The sequence below is a fragment of the Heterodontus francisci genome, chromosome 2 (genome assembly GCF_036365525.1).
Source record: "Heterodontus francisci isolate sHetFra1 chromosome 2, sHetFra1.hap1, whole genome shotgun sequence".
NCBI lineage: Eukaryota > Metazoa > Chordata > Chondrichthyes > Heterodontiformes > Heterodontidae > Heterodontus > Heterodontus francisci.
In genome coordinates this window covers 55,485,674-55,510,408 of record NC_090372.1, presented here as the reverse complement: position 1 = coordinate 55,510,408, position 24,735 = coordinate 55,485,674, and the positions used below count along the sequence as shown (strand labels likewise).

At 44.7% G+C, this 24,735-nt stretch overlaps 1 protein-coding gene across 1 annotated transcript in view; it reads right to left on the bottom strand.

The window, feature by feature from the left end:
- Window positions 1-24,735, bottom strand: part of LOC137380597 (E3 ubiquitin-protein ligase MARCHF11-like) — a 176,934-nt gene that overhangs the window by 108,889 nt on the left and 43,310 nt on the right. The window contains exon 2 of the mRNA XM_068052664.1: window positions 21,004-21,159. Within this exon, the coding sequence (XP_067908765.1) occupies window positions 21,004-21,159 (156 nt within the window). The remainder of the gene's footprint in view (window positions 1-21,003; window positions 21,160-24,735) is intronic.

Here is a 24,735-nt window from a genome sequence, read left to right as displayed (position 1 = left end):
TCCACTTGTGTTTCTGGAAAAGTTCAGAACAAAGAACCTAAGGCTGTTTCACTGGAGTTTAACGTTACAGCCATTTATCCTACGAATTGTACATGTTGCAGGGAAAAGCAACGTAATTACTGATGCTCAGTCCAGAGTTTAAAGAGCTATAAGAGTGAGATGTGAAAATTTTAGAATGTTTGAATTCTACTAATCCCAATTCTGTTCTGAATTAAGCTGTATGATTTTATAAATATGATGGACATAAAATATGATTTTATGGGACCCCTTGAGGCAGGGAGAATTATGACCAGTGGTGGGGATGGAAGGCTCGTTGCCCCTCCATCAGCAAGCGATCTTATCGGGTGGGGGAGCGGGATAGGCCGATGACAGCCTTCCTACTCAGAGACTAACGGAGGCCCTTGAGTGGCCTATTAAGGGACTCTTCCCACCGCCGCTGAGATCTCAGCAGTGGCGGGGTGTGCCTCTGCCATGCGGGAAGGGCGCCGTGTAAAACAAGGCGCACTCCCTGCAGGCTTGGGGGGGTCCCTCCTCTATGGGCAATCTGAGGTCCACAGAGAACCCCCGCTGGGAACCATTTCACCCCCCGGGAACCCTCCTCCTGGACTGCACAACTACCGTTTTCACTCCCTCAGCAGGACCTTCTGACTGGCCCCAGTGACCCCACCTCACCATCTGATTGGCCAGCTGCTCATGGAGCCGGGATCCCAATTTTTAAAAGGATGGGGATCCTGGCTCATAAAACTTTCATGTAAAAAGACTAGAGGAATGCGCCAGGGGGCGGGGGGGAGGGGGGAGGTCAAGGAAAAGCCGAGTCGGGGTTCTGCCTCCGACACAAGATCCACCCCGATGTGGTTTTGTAGAAAATGTAAGTGTTAACTGTACTGTATGTAGTAAGCTATTTGTTAAGAATATTTATGGTATTACGAAATTACTGTACCTTTGAACTATTGTAAAGAAAACATTACTGCAGTAAAAATAATTTTTTACATGGGGGGAGGGGGAATGGTGTGATTCAGTCCGAGTGTGCAGACTGCTATTTGAACAGTTGAACTGTTGAATGTACTGCTAGGCAGTGACTTTGGGATGATAAGCTTGTGTTTTTCCTGAGACAGTCATTTACTGGAAAAGGAAACTGAAAGCTTCAGAGTTCTGCAGAAGATAGAACTGAAAGAAACTAGTTAAAACAATCAGTCCTATGATCAGAGGTGTGACTAGAGACACGTGACTGGAGCTCAGGTGCCATTTAGAAGACCAGTCTGCAGTGTGTGTTGAAGCAAGCAGCAAGGTGTGTTCTTTTTTTATAAAGAGACAAAGTTGCTGTAATTGGATAAAAACAAAATACTGCAGATGCTGGAAATCTGAAATAAAAACAAAGTGCTGGAAATACTCAGGAGGTCTGGCGGCATCTGTGGAGAGAGAACTGGCAAAGATTAGAAATGTAATAGGTTTTGAACAAGTAAAGCGGGATGGTGGTGGGGGTGGGGTGGGGGGGGGGAGTGGGGAAGAGAACAAAAGGGAAGGTGTGTGATAGGACAGAGGGCCGGAGAGATTAACTGAGCAAGGAGGTCATGGAATAAACGCAAAGAGTGTGTGTTAATAATGTGGTGAAAGACAAAGCATTAGTGCAGAGAAAGTGTTAATGACAGAATAATGAACAGCCCTAGCCAAAAGTATAAACATGAAAAAAATAGTAGGCAAAGAGGTTGGTATGCCAGACAACAACAGCAAGTTTGATCACAATGTTAGACCTGAGAGAACGGAGTGCAGCAGGTTCAGAGGGAGACAGGTCAGAGTGAGGGGAGCAGAGAAATTGAGACGGCCGATGTCTCGCCGACAATTCTCAATGAAAAGAGCAAGAGCACAAGTCCTCCCCTTGACCAGCAGACCCATTCACCCGCCTCCAGCATACTCCCTCAACCTCAACACCCCCCCCCCCACCCCCAGCCTCTTGCCTGCTCTTGCTCTTACGCCTGTCTTTTTGTGGGATATGTTGAACATTCCTTGTTCCAGTCCTACTCAGGCTCCCTCCCCCAAATCTTTTTCCAGTACATTAATGATTGTATCGGTATCATTTCCTGCTCCCGCTCCAAACTGGAAAACTTTATCCACTTTGCTTCCAATTTCCACCCTTCTCTCACCTTTATGTGATCCATCTCTGACACTTCCCTTCCCTTCCTCAACTTCTCTGTCTCAATCTCTGGGGGTAGACTGCCCACCAACTCCCAAGCTACCTCGAATACACTTCCTCACACCCTGCTTCCCGTAAGGACTCCATTCCATTCTCCCACTTTCCTCGTCTCCAACACATTCAAAGCATCAACCTCCGCCATTTCTGCCACCTCCAGCGTGACCAATCGCATCTTCCCCTTCCCCTCCTGTCAGCATTCCGAAGGGATCGCTCCCCCCGCAATACCTCGGTCCACTCCTCCATTATCCCTGTCACCACGTTCACCTCCCATGGCACCTTCCCATGCAATTACAGGAGGTGTAATACATACCCTTTTACCTCCTCTCTCCTCACCATCCAAGGCCCCAAACACTCCTTTCAGGTGAAGCAGGATTTACTTGTGCTTCTTTCAATTTAGTATACTGTATTCACTGCTCACAATGCGACCTCCTCTACACTGGGGAGACCAAATGCAGATTGGGTGACCGCTTTGTGGAACACCTCCACTCAGTCCGAAAACATGACCACGAGCTTCCTGTCGCTTTCCATTTCAACACACCCCATTGCTCTCATGCCCACATTTCTGTCCTGGGCTTGCTGCAGTATTCCAGTGAACATCAACACAAGCTCAAGGAACAGCACCTCATTTTCCAATTAGGCACACTACAGCATTCTGGACTGAACATTGAGTTCAGAGCATGTCTGGCCCTTGTTTATTTTTATTTTATTGTATTTTGTTTCATTTTTTGACCATGTGCCTGCCTACTGTTATTTTCATGTTCATGCTTTTGGCTAGGGCTGTTCATTATTCTGTCAAAGAACAGTACAGCACAGGAACAGGCCATTCGGCCCTCCAAGCATGCGCCGATCTTGATGCCTGCCTAAACTAAAACCTTCTGCACTTCCGGGGTCCATATCCCTCTATTCCCATCCTATTCATGTATTTGTCAAGATGCTTCTTAAATGTCTCTATGGTACCTGTCATTGACACTTTCTCTGCACTAATGCTTTGTCTTTCACCACACCATTAGCACACTCTCTTTGCCTTTGCTCCACGACTTCCTTGTCAGTTAATCTCTCTGGCGCTCTGTCCTATCACACACCTTCCCTCTTGTTCTCTTCCCCCAGCCCCGCTTTATTGGTTTACAACCTATTACATGTCTAACCTTGCCAGTTCTGATGAAAGGTCACCGACCTGAAATGTTAACTCTGCTTCTCTCTCCTTAGATGCTGCCAGACCTCCTGAGTATTTCCATCACTTTCTGTTTTTATTGCTGTAAATGGAACCTGTTTGCTGGGAGCTGGCCCTCAGTGAATACAAGGTGGTACAGGTGTTTTCTGTGACTTAAGGAGTTACTTAAGGCAACACTGGTGGAGCTACGGCATCAAGACTGTTGTGAGAAAATACGGAGGTTCTGGAAGGGTGCACAGTTTTGATGGAGGCAGTATTGGTGGAGTTCGAATTGCAGTGGAACTGCTATCGAATGGAACTCGACGTTTGTATCTTGGTTGATGGGATTTGGAGATCTACTTGAAAAGTTCAAAGACCTGAAGGACTTTGTGGCTGTAATTGGTGCTACCTTTGCTGAGAGGGCTATCTGAAAGAACGGAGATCTATTTTTGTTGCATCTAAAAATGAACATGTAATCTTTAAGCTAGATAATATATCGACTGTGATTTAACTGCTAGTTCATATTTAATTTATGTTGGTTTTGGTTTGATCGTTAAAGTATAATTTATAAAAGTGAAATCTTGTCCATTTGTTTTTTTGTAAATTGGGGTCGGTTGGTGGATTGGATTCTTTTGGTTTATGATCTTCATGGGGATCATAACACTGTTGTGTTTCTTGCCCCGAGGTATAGATTGACCTATTAATCTTTACATGTGCATTCAAAAGTATCCTGCTTCTCCAAGTTTTGTGCCTCTAATAATTTATTTAAATGCAACTGTATTGTCCCCTTGCGTCCCCAAAGTCCAACTTCCTAAAATGGAGAATCTCTGTTGTACTTTCCGTATTTATTAATGTCATGGGCACAGTTTTGAAGATTTTCTCTAACTTAGTTTGTTCAGTCTGTATGGCTTGCATGTCTCCTTAAACAATCAGATTAAAAAATCATTAAAAAGCAGTGGAGAGACAGATGCAGGAAGTGTCAGTTAAAACAGTGGCCCGGAGTTTGAGATCAGTGCAAAAGAATGGCGCTTGTCGTTCACCTGTTGCAAAGCCGCAAAATTTAATAAGACCCGGAAAAAGGTGCAGGAATCACGATGCAGGATTAACCTGTACCCATACTGACTGGACAAATCAGATTGGCAGAGGTAACATGGAAGATGAATTTGTAGAGTGCATCAGGGATTGTTACTTAGAGCAAAGCATTGCAGAACCCACCAGGGAACAGGCTATTTTAGATCTAGTAATGTGTAATGACATAGGATTAATAAGAGATATTGTCGTTAAGGATCCTCTATGGGGTAGCGATCACAACATGGTAGAATTTCAAATTCAGTTCGAGGGCGAGCAACTCTGGTCTCAAACCAGTGTCCTCAACTTAAGCAAGGGCAATTACAGAGGTATGAAGAAAGAGTTGTCTGGGAAAATAGACTAAGGGGAAGGTCAATGGAAGAGCAGTGGCAGACATGTAAGCAGATATTTTATAATGCTCAGCAAAAATTTATCCCGGTCAAAAAGGAGGACTCGATGGGAAGGATGAACCACCCGTGGTTAACAAAGACGGTCAAAGAGAGTATCCAATCAAAAACTAAGGCATACAAAGCGGCAAAAACTAGTGGTCGGCCAGAGGATTGGGATTTTTTTTTAAGAACCAGCAGCAGATGACTAAAAAGCTAATAAAGAGGGAGAAAATTGATTATGAAAGTAAATTGGCAAGAAATATAAAAACAAACAGCAAGAGCTTCTACAAGTATATAAAAAGAGAGTAGCTAAAGTGAGCATGGGATCCTTGGAGGATTTGACTGGAGAATTGATAACAGGGAACAGGGAAATGGCAGATAATTTAAACCAATATTTTGCATCGGTCTTCACGGTGGAGGACACTATAAACAAGCCACAGATATCAGATAAGCAAGGAGCTAATGGGAGGAAAGATCTTCTAACAGTCTCTATCACGAGGGACAAAGTATTTGACAAACTAATGGGACTAAAGGCAAACAAGTCACCAGGACCTGATGGCCTACATCCAAGGGTTTTAAAGGAAGTGGCTGCAGAGATTGTGGAGGCATTGGTTAAAATATCCCAGAACTCACTGGATTCACGGAGGGTCCCAGTGGATTGGAAAACCGCTAATGTGATGCCCCCGTTCAAGAAGGGAGGGAGACAAAAAGCAGGAAACTATAGGCCAGTCAGCCTAACATCGGTCGTTGGAAAAATGCTACAGTCCATTATTAAGGAAGAAATAGCAGGACATTTAGAAAAGCTTAACGCAATCAAACAGAGTCAACATGGTTTTGTGAAAGGGAAATCATGTTTGACAAATTTGCTAGAGTTCTTTGAGGATATAACAAGCAGAGTTGATAAAGGGGAACCTTTAGATGTAGTGCATTTGGATTTCCAGAAGGCATTCGATAAGGTGCCACATAAAAGATTATTGCACAAGATAGGAGCTTATGGTTTTGGGGGTAATCTATTAGCATGGATTGAGGATTGGTTAACTCATGGAAGACAGAGTGTTGGGATTAATGGGTCTTTTTCAGTTTGGAAAGATGTAATTAGTGGAGTTTCACAAGGATCAGTCCTAGGGTCTCAATTATTTACTATCTATATTAATGATGTGGAGGAGGGGGCAGAGTGTAATATATCCAAATTTGATGATGATACAAAAATAGGTGAGAGGGCATGTTGTGATGAGGACATAAGGAATCTGCAAGGGGATATTGATAGGTTGAGTGAATGGGCGAAAACCTGGCAGATGGAGTTTAATGTAGGAAAGTGTGAGGTCATGCACTTTGGTAGGAAGAATCAAAAGGCAGACGATTATTTAAATAGAGAGAGACTCCAAAAAAGTGCAGCACAGAGGGATCTGGGTGTTCTTGTGCATGAAACACAAAAAGTTAGCATGCAGGTGCAACAAGTAATTAAGAAAGCAAATGGAATGTTGGCCTTTATTGCTAGGGGGCTGGAGTTTAAAAATAGGGAAGTCTTGTTACAACTGTACAGGGTGTTGGTAAGGCCACACCTGGAGTACTGTGTACAGTTTTGGTCCCGGTATTTAAGAAAGGATATACTGGCATTGGAGGCAGTTCAAAAGAGATTCACTAGATTGATTCCAGGGATGAAGGGGTTGACTTATAAAGAACAGCTAAACAGGTTAGGCTTTTTTTCATTACAGTTTAGAAGAATGAGGGGCGATCTTAATTAAACATACAAAATTCTGAGGGGGCTTGACTCTCTCTCCCCCGTCCCCTGTCTCTGTTGTTCCCCCCCGCCATGTCATCCTCACTCTGTGTCCCTCCCCTCTCTGTTCCCCTTTCTCTTTCTCTGTCCCCCCTTCTCTCTCTCGCTCTCTCTGACAGTTGCAGTGAGCGGGAATGCTCAGCAGATGGTTAGCTAGTTTTTTTTTAAATCACAAGTGAGTTTCACAGTAACAGGTGCTGACATCGGGAACAGCTTTTTCCCAGCTTTGGACAGATTTGGAGTTTTCTAGCAGGTTCCCATTTCTTTTTTAAAAAGCCTGCAGGAAAACCCCAAATCTGTCCGAAGTTCAGAAACTGTTGCTTGCGTTCTCATGCAGCACCTGTCAGCTGTGAAACTTTTTTTTTAAAGCCGGTCTGAAAGAAGTCACAGACTCCCAGTGAGGATGAAGAACAGCCCGGTATAGTTTACATCTGTGGCCCAGATGGAAACCTTTGGTGGGCCAGATCCTGGCCTGCAGGCCAAATGATGGACAACCCTGAGCCAGCACAAGTTCAAGATAGCCAGTATTCACTTCTTAAAGGGAGGTACATTTTGGCTGGAGCAAGTGTTGGAAGTAACTGTAAAATTGATTTTGACCTGGGAAAGACAGAAGAATGTCAAAACATGGCAGACAGTAGTAGTAATAATGGTGACATTATTTCCCATGCCGCACGGTCCTGTGCTTTCATCTTCAGTTACTCGTAAGAGCCTCCCATTTTTTTAACTTATATGAGCAATGAGCAGTATGACTAAGGAAAAAGTATCTGAAGTGGTTTCCCATTGCCTTCCTCATATGTGCTTTAAAAGAAAGACGAGTCTTCTTCCCGAAGGATCCTCCACCTCAAAGTAGCCTTTGTCCAATTCGCTGGTTTCTCCATTGGCCATGGCTTGAAACCCTGAGCATGGGATCCTTACCTTGGCCTGGGGCAACTCTCAAAAGGGCAGGGATGACCACCCCCGAGGTCTCAAATGACCCTGCTACCCTGTGGCAGAGATTGGGCTCCAAGACTTTCCAATGCTGCAGAGGAGGCCTAGGTTGACAAGTGCTGAGGAAGGGAAATGGCCCTCCAGACAAACTCACAGAGGCAGTAGGAGCAGATAGCTGTGGAAGTCAATGCCAGGAGTCTAGTCCCGGGCACCCTAATGCAGCGCTGCAAGAAGTTCCATGACCTCACATGTGTGGTCAAGATTAGTAAATGCATCTTCAAATGGCAAAGGCACCACACCCCCATCACTCACACACCAACAATTTCTATCAAACACAATTCAAAACTAGCATTCAAAGTTTTCCCTCAGCCTTGCGCATATAGCACTGCTGCAAGTCTCACACTCACATCTCACAGCTTGCACAATTAGCCACATCACCCAAACACATTGCACCTTAATCACTGACACTCTTCCCTCTCTCTTGCAGAACAAGGTGGCATATAACTGGAGGTAGCAGCACATAACTGGGAGGGGAAAGGCATGACTATAAGTCCTTACCCCACTTGAGACAGTGCTCGCAATCACTGGAGTGGCCATGACTGTGGCCAGAGGCAGGGTGGAAGGATTGAAGATGACTGTATGCTCATATCTAATCCTCCTTCTCTCATTCCACAAAACACTCATCTCACAACCTCTTCTGATTTACAAGAGGCAGACGGTGTAAGCATGCACCTATTGCATTCCCCCCACCTCCTCTCACGACAACACTACCCTTTCTCCTTTCAGATATCTAAGAAATGCAACCTGACCAGGCAGTGGTGGAAGAAAAAGAAGTGGAAAAATAGGAAGACAGTAATGATGAAGGAACACTGTAACTCACTCTCACATTCTCAGCCACCAGCTCAGATACTGACACTGAGGGTACTTGGAGGAGAGCTTAGAAGCGGGATCTGCACATGTTGAGACATCTGGCACAATTGGATTGCAGCCAGGGCAGGTGACAAGAATAGCACAGGTGCCAGCTCATTGGAGGACCCACATGAGGACTTTGATGGGGCAGCGTTCAGAAGAAGGCTGATGGAAATGCTTGGTCCATTGGTAGGCCTGCCAGGAAGCCGGCGATCAATGCCAAGGAGCACAAAGGAGTCTGGCAACAAATTGGCACACGGCTTTGCGCAGAGCTTAGAGCCCATCTTCTCCAGCCTAGAAGTGGTAGCCAACTCCATGAGAACACATGTGGACCCATCCATTATGCAGCATCTGATGGCCTATGCCTTAGCTTCCATTGCAACACAGGCTGAAGCCACTCAACCTCTTAGTGTTGCAGTGGAAACTCAGATTCAAGTTATGCAAGCTCAGCTTGCTGCCACGCAAGTTTATTCTGCTCGCATGTTGCTGCTACAAAGTCTCAGATTGCTGCCATCATAGCTGCAGATACCAGTATTCAAAGGGGCTTGCAGGGTGTCACAGCAGTCCAGCAATCTGTCCTCCAACACATTGCCAGGATTGCTGAGGTGCTGCCACGGGGGAGTGGCAGTCACACTATGGAGAGCATGAACCTGTGGTCCTCTCTCAGGATAATAACATTCGTCCTTCCAGTGCCCTTCTTGTTGGTCAGTCAGCCAACCTGACTGTTGCCCCCCATGCTTAGGTGGTGCAGTCCAAAGCCAGGCCTTCTAAAGTCACAGCTGCTCACGGCCATCCTGTAAGGCCAGCTCCAGTCTCCCACACTGAAAATCAGCAGCTTTCCACCAGCCATGTTGAAGTCACTGGGGTAGCGCATGGAAGATAGGTTTGAGACTATTGGTGAATGGAATTTGGGGTTGAGTTCACGGGTACCACAGTATGATGAGTCAATCATGGACAACCTGGCCAAAAAGGAGCTATCTTGGTTGCCTTCTCCCTTCCTCTTTCCACAGATGGTCACCAAATAGCTGGTGGCAAGGGCTGTTCCCTCAAGATAGCGAGGTTGGCAGCATGTTTCAGACCATGACGAATGTTGGGCGGCACAGTGGCGCAGTCGTTAGCACTGCAACCTCACAGCTCCAGGGACCCGGGTTCAATTCTGGGTACTGCCTGTGTGGAGTTTGCAAGTTCTCCCTGTGTCTGCGTGGGTTTCCTCCGGGTGCTCTGGTTTCCTCCCACAGCCAAAAGACTTGCAGTTTGATAGGTGAATTGGCCATTATAAATTGTCACTAGTATAGGTAGGTGGTCGGGGAATATAGGGACAGGTGAGGATGTGGTAGGAATATGGGATTAGTGTAGGATTAGTATAAATGGGTGGTTAATGGTCGGCACAGACTCGGTGGGCCAAAGGGCCTGTTTCAGTGCTGTATCTCTAAAAAAAAATCTAAAATATGGTCGGTGGATAGACCTTGTTGTCCAGTCTTCTGCTTTGTCATGGTGGCTCAAATGCAGATTGCCATTGAATGAAGGCATCATGACTGCCAAACATTGACTTGCATGATGGTCTCATACCTCGTTGAGGCAGTGAATCCCTTCCAATTCCAGTATATCCCAAAATTGATATGTGCTGCCCACAAAGCAGTGTGTGTGCAGTCAATGGCATGCTACACATTGGGGAAGCCTGCAATCCTCGTGAAGCTAGGTGCTCACTCCGGCTGCTTCTCTCTGCAAGGGAGAATGAAATGTATTTAGCTCTCTTGGAATACAGAGCTTTAATGACCTCCATTGTGCAATAATGGATAGTGAACTGGGAAATATTGCAAATATCGTCTGCTCCAGCGACAAAGGTTCATGGCCAAGATCACCTTCACAGCCACTGGCAATGCTGTACTCGCCATACTGAGGTTGCAGTCTTGTGTACAGCAGGTGGCAGATTTCAGTTAGGACCTCATTAGTGAAATAGAGATGTCTGACACACTGTTACTCAGTGAGGTTCAGGTAGGAAAATTGTTCCCTGAACATTCTAGGACGATATGGCCTCCTGCTCAGAGCTCTTCTCAACTCTCCTCTTCCTCCTTCTTCCAGCAGCACGCCCTGCTGTGTGTCACCTCTGATCATTCTCATCGTCATGCTGTAGGCCAAGGGGGATACAAACTACTGCACCCATGTCTGGGAGCAAGTGGTCTACACAGAAACCTTTCAGTCAGGACAAGGTCTTGCAGCATCTGTCACACTACTCTCTGTAGCCATTAGCAAATTTAAACAACCCTGAAAACCACAGAAACACTTCTACAATTGCAGCAAGGGCCAGCAGAAATCAATCAGCAACTGACCACTTTGGCCTCCTTGTCTCAAGAGACAATGGATAAGCGCCTGGAGGTGGTCAGTGGTTTGTGAAGCAGTGCCTGGAGTGGCTATAAAGGCCAATTCTAGAGTGACAGACTCTTCCACAGGTGCTGCAGATAAAATTGGTTGTCGGGGCTGTTACACAGTTGGCTCTCTCCTTGCGCTTCTGTCCTTTTTCCTGCCAACTGCTAAGTCTCTTTGACTCGCCACACTTTAGCCCCGCCTTTATGGTTGCCCGCCAGTTCTGGCAATCGCTGGCGACTGACTCCCACGACTTGTGATCAGTGTCACAGGACTTCATGTCGCGTTTGCAGACGTCTTTAAAGCGGAGACATGGACGGCCGGTGGGTCTGGTACAAGTGACGAGCTCGCTGTACAATGTGTCCTTGGGGATCCTGCCATCTTCCATGCGGCTCACATGGCCAAGCCATCTCAGGTGCTGCTGGCTTAGTAGGGTGTATATGCAGGGGATGTTGGCCACCTCGAGGACTTCTGTGTTGGGGATACGGTCCTGCCACCTGATGCCAAGGATTCTCCGGAGGCAGCGAAGATGGAATGAATTGAGACGTCGCTCTTGGCTGACATACGTTGTCCAGGCCTCGCTGCCGTAGAGCAAGGTACTGAGGACACAGGCTTGACACACTTGGACTTTTGTGTTCTGTGTCAGTGCGCCATTTTCCCACACTCTCTTAGCCAGTCTGGACATAGCAGAGGAAGCCTTTCCCATGTGCTTGTTTAATCACCAGGTTACTGGTGATAGTTGGGCCTAGGTAGGTGAACTCTTGAACCACTTCCAGAGTGTGGTCACCGATATTGATGGATGGGGCATTTCCGACGTATGTCCCATAATGTTCATTTTCTTGAGGCTGATGGTTAGGCCAAATTCATTGCAGGCAGCCGCAAACCTGTCGATGAGTCTCTGCAGACACTCTTCAGTATGAGATGTTAATGCAGCATCAGCAAAGAGGAGTTCCCTGATGAGGACTTTCTACTTTGGTCTTCGCTTTTAGATGGGCAAGGTTGAACAACCTGCCCCCTGATCTTGTGTGGAGGAAAATTCCTTCTTCTGAAGACTTGAACGCATGTGAGAGCAGCAGGGAGAAGAAGATCCCAAACAGTGCAGGTGCGAGAATACAGCCCTGTTTCATGCCACTCAGGATTGGAAAGGGGTCTGATGAGGCGCTGCTATGCTGAATTGTGCCTTTCATATTGTCATGGAATGAGGTGATGATACTTAGTAGCTTTGGTGGGCATCCAATCTTTTCTAGTAGTCTGAAGAGATCACGTCTGCTGACGAGGTCAAAGGCTTTAGTGAGATCAATGAAAGCAACGTAGAGGGACATCTGTTGTTCACGGCATTTCTCCTGTAGCTGGCGAAGGGAGAACAGCATGGTGGATCTCTTTACTCGAAAGCCACACTATGCCACAGAATAGACACGCTCAGCCAGCTTCTGGAGCCAGTTTAAGGCGACACGAGCGAAGACTTTCCCCACTATGCTGAGCAGGGAGATTCCACGGTAGTTGTTGCAGTCACCGCGGTCACCCTTGTTCTTATAGAGGGTGATGATATTGGCATCGCGCATGTCCTGTGGTACTGCTCCCTCGTCCCAGCACAGGCAAAGCAGTTCATGCAGTGCTGAGAGTATAGCAGGCTTGGCACTCTTGATGATTTCAGGGGTAATGCCGTCCTTCCCAGGGGCTTTTCCACTGGCTAGAGAATCAATGGCATCACTGAGTTCTGATTTTGTTGGCTGTACGTCCAGCTCATCCATGACTGGCAGAGACAGGGCTGCATTGAGGGCGGTCTCAGTGACAACATTTTCCCTGGAGTACAGTTCTAGGTAGTGCTCCACCCAGCGGTCCATTTGCTTGCGTTGGTCAGTGATTGTGTCCCCTGATTTAGATTTGAGGGGGGCAATCTTCTTGATGATTGGCCCAAAAGCTCTCTTCATGCCATCATACATTCCTCTGATATTTCCTGTGTCAGAGGCCAGCTGAATAGGTGTTGCCAGTAGTCATTTGCGCAGTGCCTGACTGTTCTTTGTGCTGCGCTTCTGGCAGCTTTAAGTGCTACAGATGTTAACTTGCTGGGGGCTTTCTTGTAGTTCAGCAGTGTGATGCGCTTAGCGGCTATGACAGGTTCCAGCTCTTCAATGTGAGATTGAAACCAGTCTGCATTCCGCTTCACACGATCACCATAGGTGGTCATTGCTGAGTCATAGATGGCGTCTCTGATGTGGGCCCACTTGGTCCCTGCATCCCCTGTGGGAGTGTTTTGGAGGGCTTTTTCAAGTGAATTTAGAAACTTACATAACAGCAACTGACCTGAAACTAGTGAAGAGTTAAATAGCACAGGCAGGAGGTCCTTCTTGCTACTGAATGTTTGTTCAGCTAAGCAAGGTTTAGAGAAGGTGTTAGCTGGCTCCACAATGGCAGCACTGGTGTCAAATCAGTGTTACATGATGATTGAGGGAATGATCTACTTGTTCTGCACGATTCTGGTGAACACTTCCTACATGTTTGCGAGTGCCCTAACCAAAATGGCATCTGGTACGGTCAACATCAGAAGCATGTGGGCACACTGCAGACACCATTTTTGAGCCTAAATGGCACCCATAACACATGAGAATCTGCTGGTTACAGAGTCTAAACCAGGATGTACAAAGCAGGAAATTACAATTAGATTTAAATGATTACAGAAAGTGGAGCAAAAATTAGGAAAGACAGTGATTAAGGAGACAGTGAGAGAGATAAAAGAGACAGACATAAAAAGTAAACTTTTTTTTAAGTTCTCCATCATTAATTTTCTTCTCAGGAAATAAAAATGCACACTTGCATGATTAAATTTTCAGGGCCAGAGAGGGTGCTCAGCAGTTATGATCACTTATTACACCATTAAGAACTTACTCCTGAATTCATCAGCCCTAGCTTTTTTCAGCTGTTTCTAGTGTAGAACTAGTGGGAAAGTACCCTAATTTGCATTCATTTCAGTGCCGAGTCTATCAATGAGGACTGCAATAGCGCACCCTGTGGAGGAGCAGGATATCTCAAACAGCAACTTCCAGATTTGCACATTTAACTGCAAATGTGCAGATGCCAGAATTTGCTTTCTGATTATCTGCATTATAACAGTGAGTGCTATGAGCCTTACCGTTATTCTTATCCCAAAATCCAGCCCACTGACTTCAATGTTAAATCAGGTCCAGAAAACAAAATGAAGATAGGGGAATAAAGATTGGATTGAGAGAGATTCATAGAGTTATGCAGCACAGAAACAGGCCCTTCGGCCCATCGTGTCCATGCCGGCCATCCAGCACCCAACTATTCTAATGCCATATTCCTGCACTTGACCCGTAGCCTTGTATGCTATGGCATTTCAAGTGCTCATCTAAATACTTCTTAAACGTTGTGAGGGTTCCTGCCTCCACCACCTCTTCAAGCAGTGTGTTCCAGATTCCAACCACCCACTGGATGAAAAATTTTTTCCTCAAATCCCCCCTAAACCTCCTGCCCCTTACCTTAAATCTATGCCCCCTGGTTCTTGACCCCTCTGCTAAGGGAAAAAGTTTCTTCCTATCTAACCTATCAATGCCCGTCATAATCTTGTACACCTCAATCGTGTCCCCACTCAGCCTTCTCTGCTCCAAGGAAAACAACCCTAGCCTTTTCAGTCTCTTTTCATAGCTGAAATGCTCCAGCCCTGGCAACATCCTGCTGAATCTCCTCTGCACCCTCTCCCAGTGCAATCACATCCTTCCTACAGTGTGGCGACCAGAACTGTACACAGTACTCCAGCTGTGGCCTAACTAGCATTTTATACAGCTCCATCATAACCTCCCTGCTCTTATATTCTATGCCTCGGCTAATAAAGGCAAGTATCCCATACGCTTTCCTAACCACTTTATTTACCTGTGCTGCTGTCTTCAGTGATCTATGGACAAGTACACCAAGGCCCTTCTGACCTTCTGTACTTCCGAGGGTCCTACCATCCATTGTATATTCCCTCGCCTTGTTAGTCCTCCCAAAATGCATTACCTCACACTTTTCAGGATTAAATTCAATTTGCCACTGCTCCACCCATCTTACCAGCCCATCTACATCTCCCTGTAATCTAAGGATTGCCTCCTCACTATTTACAACACCACCAATTTTCATGTCATCTGCGAACATACTGATATTACCTCCTATATTCACGTTTAAATCATTAGTGTACTCTACAAACAGCAAGGGTCCCAGCACTGATTCCTGTGATACACCACTGGTCACAGGCTTCCCAATCACAAAAAGAGCCCTCGACCATTACCCTCTGCCTCCTGCCACTAAAAAAAGAGATAAAAGAAACACAAAGAAAGAATAAAAGAAAAATATTTAATTTTTTTTAAGACTCCAACAATAATTAACGTCTGAAGGAATGAGACTACACATTTGTAAAAATAAATTTTCAGTGCCAGATAGGTTGTTTGGTAAAAATTAAGTCTTACCATGCTGTTAAAAGTGTGCTTACATTGGAATGGGCAAGTTTCATTTGTATATATCAGGTAAGTACTCAGCAACTTCACATTAATCAACAATTTCACTTATATAGCACATTTAATGTAGTAAAATATCCCAAAGTACTTTCATAGGAGCATTATCAAACTAAATTTCACACTGAGCTACATAGGGTGATATTAGGGCAGGTGACCAAAAGCTTGGTCAATGATGTAGTTTTCAAGGAACACCTCAGAGAAAGAGATAGGAACGGAGAGGTTTAAGGAGGGATTTTCGGAACATGGGACCTCAGCAGCTGAAGGCACAGCCACCAATGATGCAGCAATTAATATTGGGATGCACAAGATTGGAGGAGTGCAAATATCTCAGAGGGTTATAGGACTGAAGGAGCTTACATAGATAGGTAGGGGCGAAACTATGGAGGGATTTGAAAACAAGAATGAGAATTTTAAAATCAAGGCAATGCTTAACCAGAAGCCAATATAGGTCAGTGAACATGGGGATGGTGCATGATCAGAACTTGGTGTATGAGTTGGGATATGGGCAGCAGAAATTTGCATAACCTTTAAGTTTATGAGGGTGGGAGTAGTGCTGTCGTAGATAAGTCCGCAGGTTACAAAGGCATGGTTTTCAACAGCAGATGATCTGAGGCCGGGTGGAGTTGGGCAATTTTCGAGGTAGAATTAGATTGTCTTAGTGATTAGAGTAGAAATGTAGTCAGAAGCTCATCAAATGCAACATCAAGGTTGCAAACAGTCTGGTTCCGCCTCAGGTAGTTGTTAGGGGCAGTAACAGTAACAGTGGCTAGGGAATGGAGTTCGTTGTGGGGACCAAAGATAATGGATTTTTTGTTCCTAGTATTTAGTTATATTTGAAGATGAGTCTCTTAGCAAGATACTGTCATCGTGCAACTTGTAGCAGAGCACAGCTCGGACAACAATTTTTTGATTTCGTGTTTCACTCGCGCGTGTGGTCACTGGAGGCCACTGTCCAATTTTCATGTTAATAAACATAGAATACATACAGCCATAGAAAAGCTACTCACAGAAAGCGGCCATTCAACCCATCATGTCTGCACCGGCTGAAAAAACTAGCCACCCAATCCAATCCCACCTGCCAGCACCTGGTCCGTAGCCTTGCACATTACAGCACTTCAAGTACAGGTCCAGGTACATTTTAAATGAGTTGAAGATTTCTGCCTCCACCACCAATCTGGGCAGTGACTTCCACACACCCACCACCCTCTGGGTGAAAAAGGTTTTCCTCATGCCCCCTCGAAAAATCTACAAATCACCTTAAATCTGTGCCCCCTGGTTATTGACCTCTCTGCAAGGGGAAACAGGTCCTTCCTGTCTACTCTATCTAGGCCCCTCATAATTTTGTACACCTCAATTAAGTCACCCCTCAGCCTCCTCTGTTCTAAGGAAAACAACCCTAGCCTATCCAATTTTTCCTCATAGCTACAACTGTCAAGCCCTGGCAACATTCTTCTCTCCAGAGCAATTATGTTCTTCCTGTAATGTGGTGACCAGAAGTGCATCAATACTCCAGCTGCGGCCTAACCAGCGTTTTATACAGTTCAGCATTATATCCCTGCTTTTGTATTCTATACTTTGGCCAATAAAGGAAAGCATTCCATATGCCATTTTCGCCACTCTATCTACCTGTCCTAAAGAACAAAGAAAATTACAGCACAGGAACAGGCCCTTCGGCACTCCAAGCCTGCGCCGATCCAGATCCTCTATCTAAACATGTCGCCTATTTTCTCAGGGTCTGTATCTCTTTGCTTCCTGCCCATTCATGTATCTGTCTAGATACATCTTAAGAGACGCTATCGTGCCCGCGTCTACCACCTCCGCTGGCAACGCGTTCCAGGCACCCACCACCCTCTGCGTAAAGAACTTTCCACGCATATCCCCCCTAAACTTTTCCCCTCTCACTTTGAACTCATGACCCCTAGTAATTGAATCCCCCACTCTGGGAAAAAGCTTCTTGCTATCCACCCTGTCTATACCTCTCATGATTTTGTACACCTCAATCAGGTCCCCCCTCAACCTCCGTCTTTCCAATGAAAATAATCCTAATCTGCTCAACCTCTCTTCATAGCTAGCGCCCTCCATACCAGGCAACATCCTGGTGAACCTCCTCTGCACCCTCTCCAAAGCATCTACATCCTTTTGGTAATGTGGCAACCAGAACTGCACGCAGTATTCCAAATGTGGCCGAACCAAAGTCTTATACAACTGTAACATGACCTGCCAACCCTTGTACTCAATACCCCGTCCGATGAAGGAAAGCATGCCGTATGCCTTCTTGACCACTCTATTGACCTGCGTTGCCACCTTCAGGGAACAATGGACCTGAACACCCAAGTCTCTCTGTACATCAATTTTCCCCAGCACTTTTCCATTTACTGTATAATTCACTCTTGAATTGGATCTTCCAAAATGCATCACCTCGCATTTTCCCTGATTGAACTCCATCTGCCATTTTTCTGCCCAAATCTCCAGTCTATCTATATTCTGCTGTATTCTCTGACAGTCCCCTTCACTATCTGCTACTCCACCAATCTTAGTGTCGTCTGCAAACTTGCTAATCAGACCATCTATACTTTCCTCCAAATCATTTATGTATATCACAAACAACAGTGGTCCCAGCACGGATCCCTGTGGAACACCATTGGTCACATGTCTCCATTTTGAGAAACTCCCTTCCACTGCTACTCTCTGTCTCCTGTTGCCCAGCCACTTCTTTATCCATCTAGCTGGTACACCCTGGACCCCATGCGACTTCACTTTCTCCATCAGCCTACCATGGGGAACCTTATAAAACGCCTTACTGAAGTCCATGTATATGACATCTACAGCCTTTCCCTCATCAATCAACTTTGTCACTTCCTCAAAGAATTCTATTAAGTTGGTAAGACATGACCTTCCCTGCACAAAACCATGTTGCCTATCGCTGATAAGCCCATTTTCTTCCAAATGGGAATAGATCCTATCCCTCAGTATCTTCTCCAGCAGCTTCCCTACCACTGACATCAGGATTTTCCCTGCTACCCTTCTTAAACAAGGGGACAACATTAGCAATTCTCCAGTCCTCCGGGATCTCACCCGTGTTTAAGGATGCTGCAAAGATATCTGTTAAGGCCCCAGCTATTTCCTCTCTCGCTTCCCACAGTAACCTGGGATAGATCCCATCTGGTCCTGGGGACTTGTCCACCTTCAGGGACCTGTGGACATGCACTCTAAGGTCTCTCACTTCTTCTACCCCTCTCAATATCCTCCCATTTATTGTGTATTCCCCTGCTTTGTTTGCCCCCCACAAATACATTACCTCATACTTCTCCAGATTGAATTCCATTTGCCACTTTTCCGCCCACTCAACCAAACCAATGATATCATTCTGGAGTCTATAGCTATCCTCTTCACTATCAAACTACACAGCCAATTTTTGTGTCATCTACAAATTTCCCAATCACGCCTCCCACATTAGAATGCCCTGCCTGGGAGGGTGGTAGAGGCAGGTTGCCTCACATCCTTTAAAAAGTACCTGGATGAGCACTTGACACGTCATAACGTTCAAGGCTATGGGCCAAGTGCTGGCAAATGGGATTAGGTAGACAGGTCATGTGTTTTAATGCATCGGTGCAGACTCGATGGGCCGAAGAGCCTCTTCTGCACTGTATTATACTGTGATTCTGAGATTTAAGTCCAAATCATTAATATATACCACAAACAGCAAGGGACCCAATACTGAGCCCTGTGGAACGCCACTGGAAACCACAGTCCATTCGCAAAAACATCTGTCGACCTTTTGTTTCCTGTCACTGAGCCAATTTTGGATCCAACTTGCCACATTCCCCTGTATTCCATGGACTTTTGTTTTTCTGACCAGTCTGCCATGTGGGACCTTGTCAAATGCCTTACTAAAATCCATGTAGACCACATCCACTGCACGACCCTCATCAATCCTCCTTGTTACTTCCTCAAAAAATTCAATTAAGTTAGTAAGATACGACCTTCCCTTAACAAATCCATCCTGACTATCCCTGATTAATCTGCATCTTTCTAACTGGCAGTTTATCCTATCTCTCAGAATTGATTCGAATAATTTGCCCACCACCAAGGTCAGACTGACCGGCCTATAATCATTTGGCCTATCCCTCGCACCCTTTTTAAACAATGGTACAACGTTCGCAGACCTCCAATCCTCTGGTACCTCGCCTGCATCTAGTGGGCGCTGTTAGCTGTACAATTATTTCTGCTGCAAAATCCAGCCCATAATATGCAACAGACCTTAGCAATGTGTTTCTTCAGTGTATAATCCCTCATCTCAAACCATAACATTTCTGCCTTGTCTATGCTGAATCCAGTTTAATTATTCCCCTTAATTTCATATTTTCCTTTCCATAAAATTTGTGCAACTGTAAGGACAGACTTTCCTTACCATATAATTAAATATCCAGTTATGCTATCTGAAACTTAGTATATGGTCTCTGCACTATCATATTTGCAGAATTAGCCAAATTCCCAAACTATGAAGTAATGTTGAGACATCCCAAGTAAACCGACCCTTGGACCCTGTGGATTGACTATCAAAAGCAGCATTCTTCAATTATATCTTGCAGTGAAATATAACAGTACAGGCATTAAATTCATGATTAATAGGCGAACCAAATGTTCAAAAACAATTATTCAAACAATAACATACTCCGGCATTGTTGGTTTTGGTTCAAATTGTAACAACTCAATGTAGCATTATTGTTATTTCTTATGCATGTATTATTATTTAAACCAGAGCAACTGAGAATATTAAAATGGTCAAGATCATTTTCATCATATCTGTACAGATAAGTTAATAAATTCACAGTTGCATAAAGAGAGAAAGACAGAGAGAAGCGCCATTTTTATCTATCGTGTGGAGATGATGTCATAACCTATGACTAGCATGACTGAAACTTCTATTTCAATGTTCCTTGTGTGGCTTTCAGTTTGTACTGTTGAATGTTTTTAGTAGTTATGAAAGTTTATTTTATTAGTAGGAAATCTTAACTAGGGAAAAGTTGATCATTGCATAACATGATGGCATTGCTTACACTTATATTTTTTGCCAAAGTAAGAATTTTTCATCAATATGTCTATAGTATACAATTGCAGTATATTAAGCTATAAGTAACCAATGTGTTACCAATATTCAAATGTTACCAGTCAGTATCTTTGCTAAAATAATAGTCAAAGGAATTTTACATTAATGTGTTCACACTCCTACCAATGTCAAACAATGCAGTTTCAATTTACAATATGTTTTATTTTATGTTCTATAGAAAATAGTATTTGTTTCTTATTTAAAAAAGCTACAGTTGCAATGAAGATAAATGTGCCATCAATACATACTGATGTATTTGTCAAACACCTTTGTTGCATTAAACAGTCACATTCACATGCTCAGATCTTACTGTGCCTGGACAGTACAGAATGCATTTGTTTGAGGCTATGCAAACATTTGATGCAGTACCTATGGGCTTTTGGTTGGCTCATCATTGTCAGCTGGCTTAGCAGCGTCTTCATGTGAACCCATAAAATAAAGTTCACTGGACATTAAAAGTGTACTGGCATAGCTAATTCATGTCAGCAAAGTATATTATTGTAACATGCGATTCTTGGCATAAAAGCCTTCCTGAGGTACAGACATCTCAGCCTTTGGTTTAAAATGAATCTTATTCATGAATATACTTGGTATGATGACTCTTTACCTGGCATGGTCTTTTCATTCTTATTGCTACAACATGGTATCTGTAACAGCAAATCTCACAGCTCCATGACCCTCTTTCACTAATCCACTTCAAAAGGCATGGCTGGTGGGAGTAGCGTACTGAGCCATCACATCGACAAGGACTCAGCAATTCACCCTTAAGGAGGCACAAAGGGAGAACAAAATACATTGAAGGTTTAACAAACTGCAATACAGTTAGCACCAGCTAGTGCAAATATGCTTAGTCCAGACATTTCCTCACATGAAACACATCTTCAGGCGTCATTCGATTCTCAAAGCATTCAAATTAATATGAATGTGATTTAAAACCTTCTACAATGATCATGTTTCCATCACTTTCAATGCCTTTCCTTTTTCAGCTGGTCTTAAAGGACGAGTGAAAAGGTGAGCTATGATTAGAAAACATCTGACCTGAACTATGGATATATTTCCCAGAAGTAATTCTTTCAGTTAGGTCTTTTTATTTGGCATACAAGTCTGAAGTAATTTTTTTGACTTCTTGCTCAGACAGTAGGTTACCCTAATCTTGTAATCATTGTAGGGTGCATGCTTTGTTATCTTCAACTGTTTTTCTTCACTCAGAGAGTGGTGAGCCTGTGGAAGAAATTTCTTCACCCAGAGAGTGGTGAGCCTGTGGAATTCGCTACCACAGAAAGCAGTTGAAGCCAAAACATTGTATGTTTTCAAGAAGGAGTTAAATATAGCACTTGGGTCGAAAGGGATCAAAGGGTATGGGGCAAAAGCGGGAACAGGCTACTGAGTTGGATGATCAGCCATGATCATAATGAATAGCAGAACAGGCTTGAAAGGCCGAATGGCCTACTCCTGCTCCTATTTTCTATGTTTCTATGTTTGAATTGATTGGTCATACATCTGGAAATAATTCACAATTTTCCTGTTCCTTTATGTGCTGCATTCCTGACCTCAAGCATGCAGCAACGGCAGGCACCAACTACTGATTTTGGACTAGCTCACAAAGAAGAAGAAAATAGAGGGGCCATCGCCACATCTTCTGCCAAAAAGTGTCTGAGTGGCATTGGCTGAGGCTTAGGAATGATTGTATAGTATGGAAGGAGACCCAAACAAATGAGCCTGGAGAAAGTACCTTAAAAAGTATGAATCTCATCCTTAAAAAAGAAAAATCAGAACAATGCTTACAAGTTAGGTAGCTTCCTAGCTAAAGAGTAAAAATAACCTGAAAAGTTAGCAATTGTCAATTTGCAATTGATTGAATGTATATCACTGGTAAACTTTATTGGATCCTGAATACATTGCATCCTTTCCATGGGGCTCAGTTTCTGGCATGGCCAGAACATCTACCATTCCTACAATTACTACAACATAAAAGAATGCTACTACTTCAAGGAAAATCCATGCCACAAAATCAAACCATCTTATTTCTTAATTAAATAAAAGCAAAATACTGCAGATGCAGGAAATCGGAAATAAAACCAATAAAGTACTGGAAATACTCAGCAGGTCTGGCAACATTTGTGGAGAGAGAAGCAAAGTTAACGTTTCAGGTCAGTGTCCTTTCATCAGAAGTGGCAAAGGTTAGAAATGTAATAGGTTTCAAGCAAATAAAGTGGGGGTGGGGCAAAAGAACAAATGGGAAGATGTTGATCGGACAGAGGGTCACAAGAGAATAACTGACAAGAGGTCATGGGGCAGAGGCAAAGAAAAAGAGTGTGTTAATGGTGTGGTGAAATACAAAACGTTAGTGCAGAGAGAGTGTTAAATGACAGAATAATGAAAGCCCTAGCCACAAGCAAAAACAAGAAAAAAAATGAAAAAAAACAGTGGGCACATGGTAAAACAAAAGTGTAATGATTAAAGAAACTAAAATAAAATGAAATACAAATAAAAAATACAAATTAAAACTTAAAAAAGGTGGGGGCCAGTCATGCTCTGAAATTGTTGAACTCAATGTTCAGTCCAGTAGGCTGCAGCGCAGAGGCCTACTTTAGGTCGGGAAAACGAACCCAACCCGAACCCAACCGAACCACCGTGGACCTGAGCCCGACCTGGCCCGAGTCCCTCTGCTTTTGCCCCAAGCCCGCCCCGACTCAACCCGACCCAACCATCTGTTTACTTACCTCCAGACTTGGAACCTCCACGAAGCTGTCGCGCATGCGTGATGACGTCATAGTGACATCACTTGCTCACTGCGCAGACTGTTTCGTCCCGGACTCCCAGCTCAGGTAAGTTTTTTATTTTTAATACTTACTGGCAGAGCACTTACCATATGTGTCCGGACCGACCCGACCCCGACACATGTTGCCGGGTCCCGTCAGGTAGCAGACCTCTACTGTCGCGTGCCTAATCGGTAAATGAGGTGCTGTTCCTCGAGATTGCGCTGATGTTCACTGGAACACTGCAGCACTCCCAGGACAGAAATATGGGCATGAGAGCAGGGGGATGTGTTGAAATGGAAAGCGACAGGAAGCTCGGGGTCATGTTTTCGGACTGAGTGGAGGTGTTCCACAAAGCAGTCACCCAATCTGCGTTTGGTCTCCCCAATGTAGAGGAGACCACATTGTGAGCAGCGAATACAGTATACTAAATTGAAAGAAGTACAAGTAAATCACTGCTTCACTTGAAAGGAGTGTTTGAGGCCTTGGATAGTGAGGAGTGAAGAGGTAAAAGGGCAGGTATAATATTGCAAGGGAAGGTGCCGTGGGAAGGAAACGAGGTGTCAGGGGTAACGGAGGAGTGGACCTAGGCGTCGCGGAGGGAACGATCCCTTCGGAATGCTGACAGGGGAGGGAAGGGAAAGACGCTTTTGGTAGTGGCATCACGCTGGACATGGTGAAAATGGCGGAGGATGATCCTTTGGATGTGGAGGCTGGTGGGGTGGAAAGTGAGGACAAGGGGAACCCTGTCTTATTTCTTCATCTTGTTTCACCACACAATCCTTTAGATATGCAGGAAATGTCATATTCCTCAGTGGATTATGGTGTGTTTAAATAAAATATGTTTGTTGACTCTCACTGCCTTTTCATTCGTATATTATTCAGCCTTGTTGCCATTGTCCTCTGAATCACTTATGCCAATTACATCAAGTTCAACCTCTTGTAATGACAGATATTTCTTGTTACTCTCCAACCATTTTTTCTACAGCTCATTCTTATTTGCATATCACAGTATGCTGTGGTGTGACAGGAGGTATAGGTCTGCTACCCGACCCAAACCCGACGACATGTGTCAGGTTCTGGTCAGGTCGGGTCGCTCTTCCGGGTCCGGCTTTCAGGCTCGGGTCAGGTCCAGGTCGGACACACACAGCAAGAAGTGTTCAAAGTAAGAAAACCTACCTGAGCTGGGAGTCCAGGATGTTAAAGAGGGAAACTCTGAGTCTGCGCAGTGAGCGTCTCTATGACGTCATCACGCTCATAATGCAGAGTCCTGCAGATTCGGAGTCGCAAGGTAGGTAAAGGCAACATTCCGGTGGTCGGGTCAGGCTCAGGTTGGGTTGGACACGGGGGAAAAATGGAGGGACTCGGGCCAGGTCGGGCTCGAGTCCAATGTGGTTCTGTCAGGTTCGGGGTGGGGTTTTTTTTTATCGTGACCTGAGCAGGCCTTTAACTGGAGGGTAGTTTTTCTTGCTCATAATTTTTCACTGAAGATTTGGTTACTTCCTTAATCTGAGTTTTGAATATGGTTTTGTCTGTCCATCTGGATCAGATCATTCTGCCTTTTATATCACAGCATACTG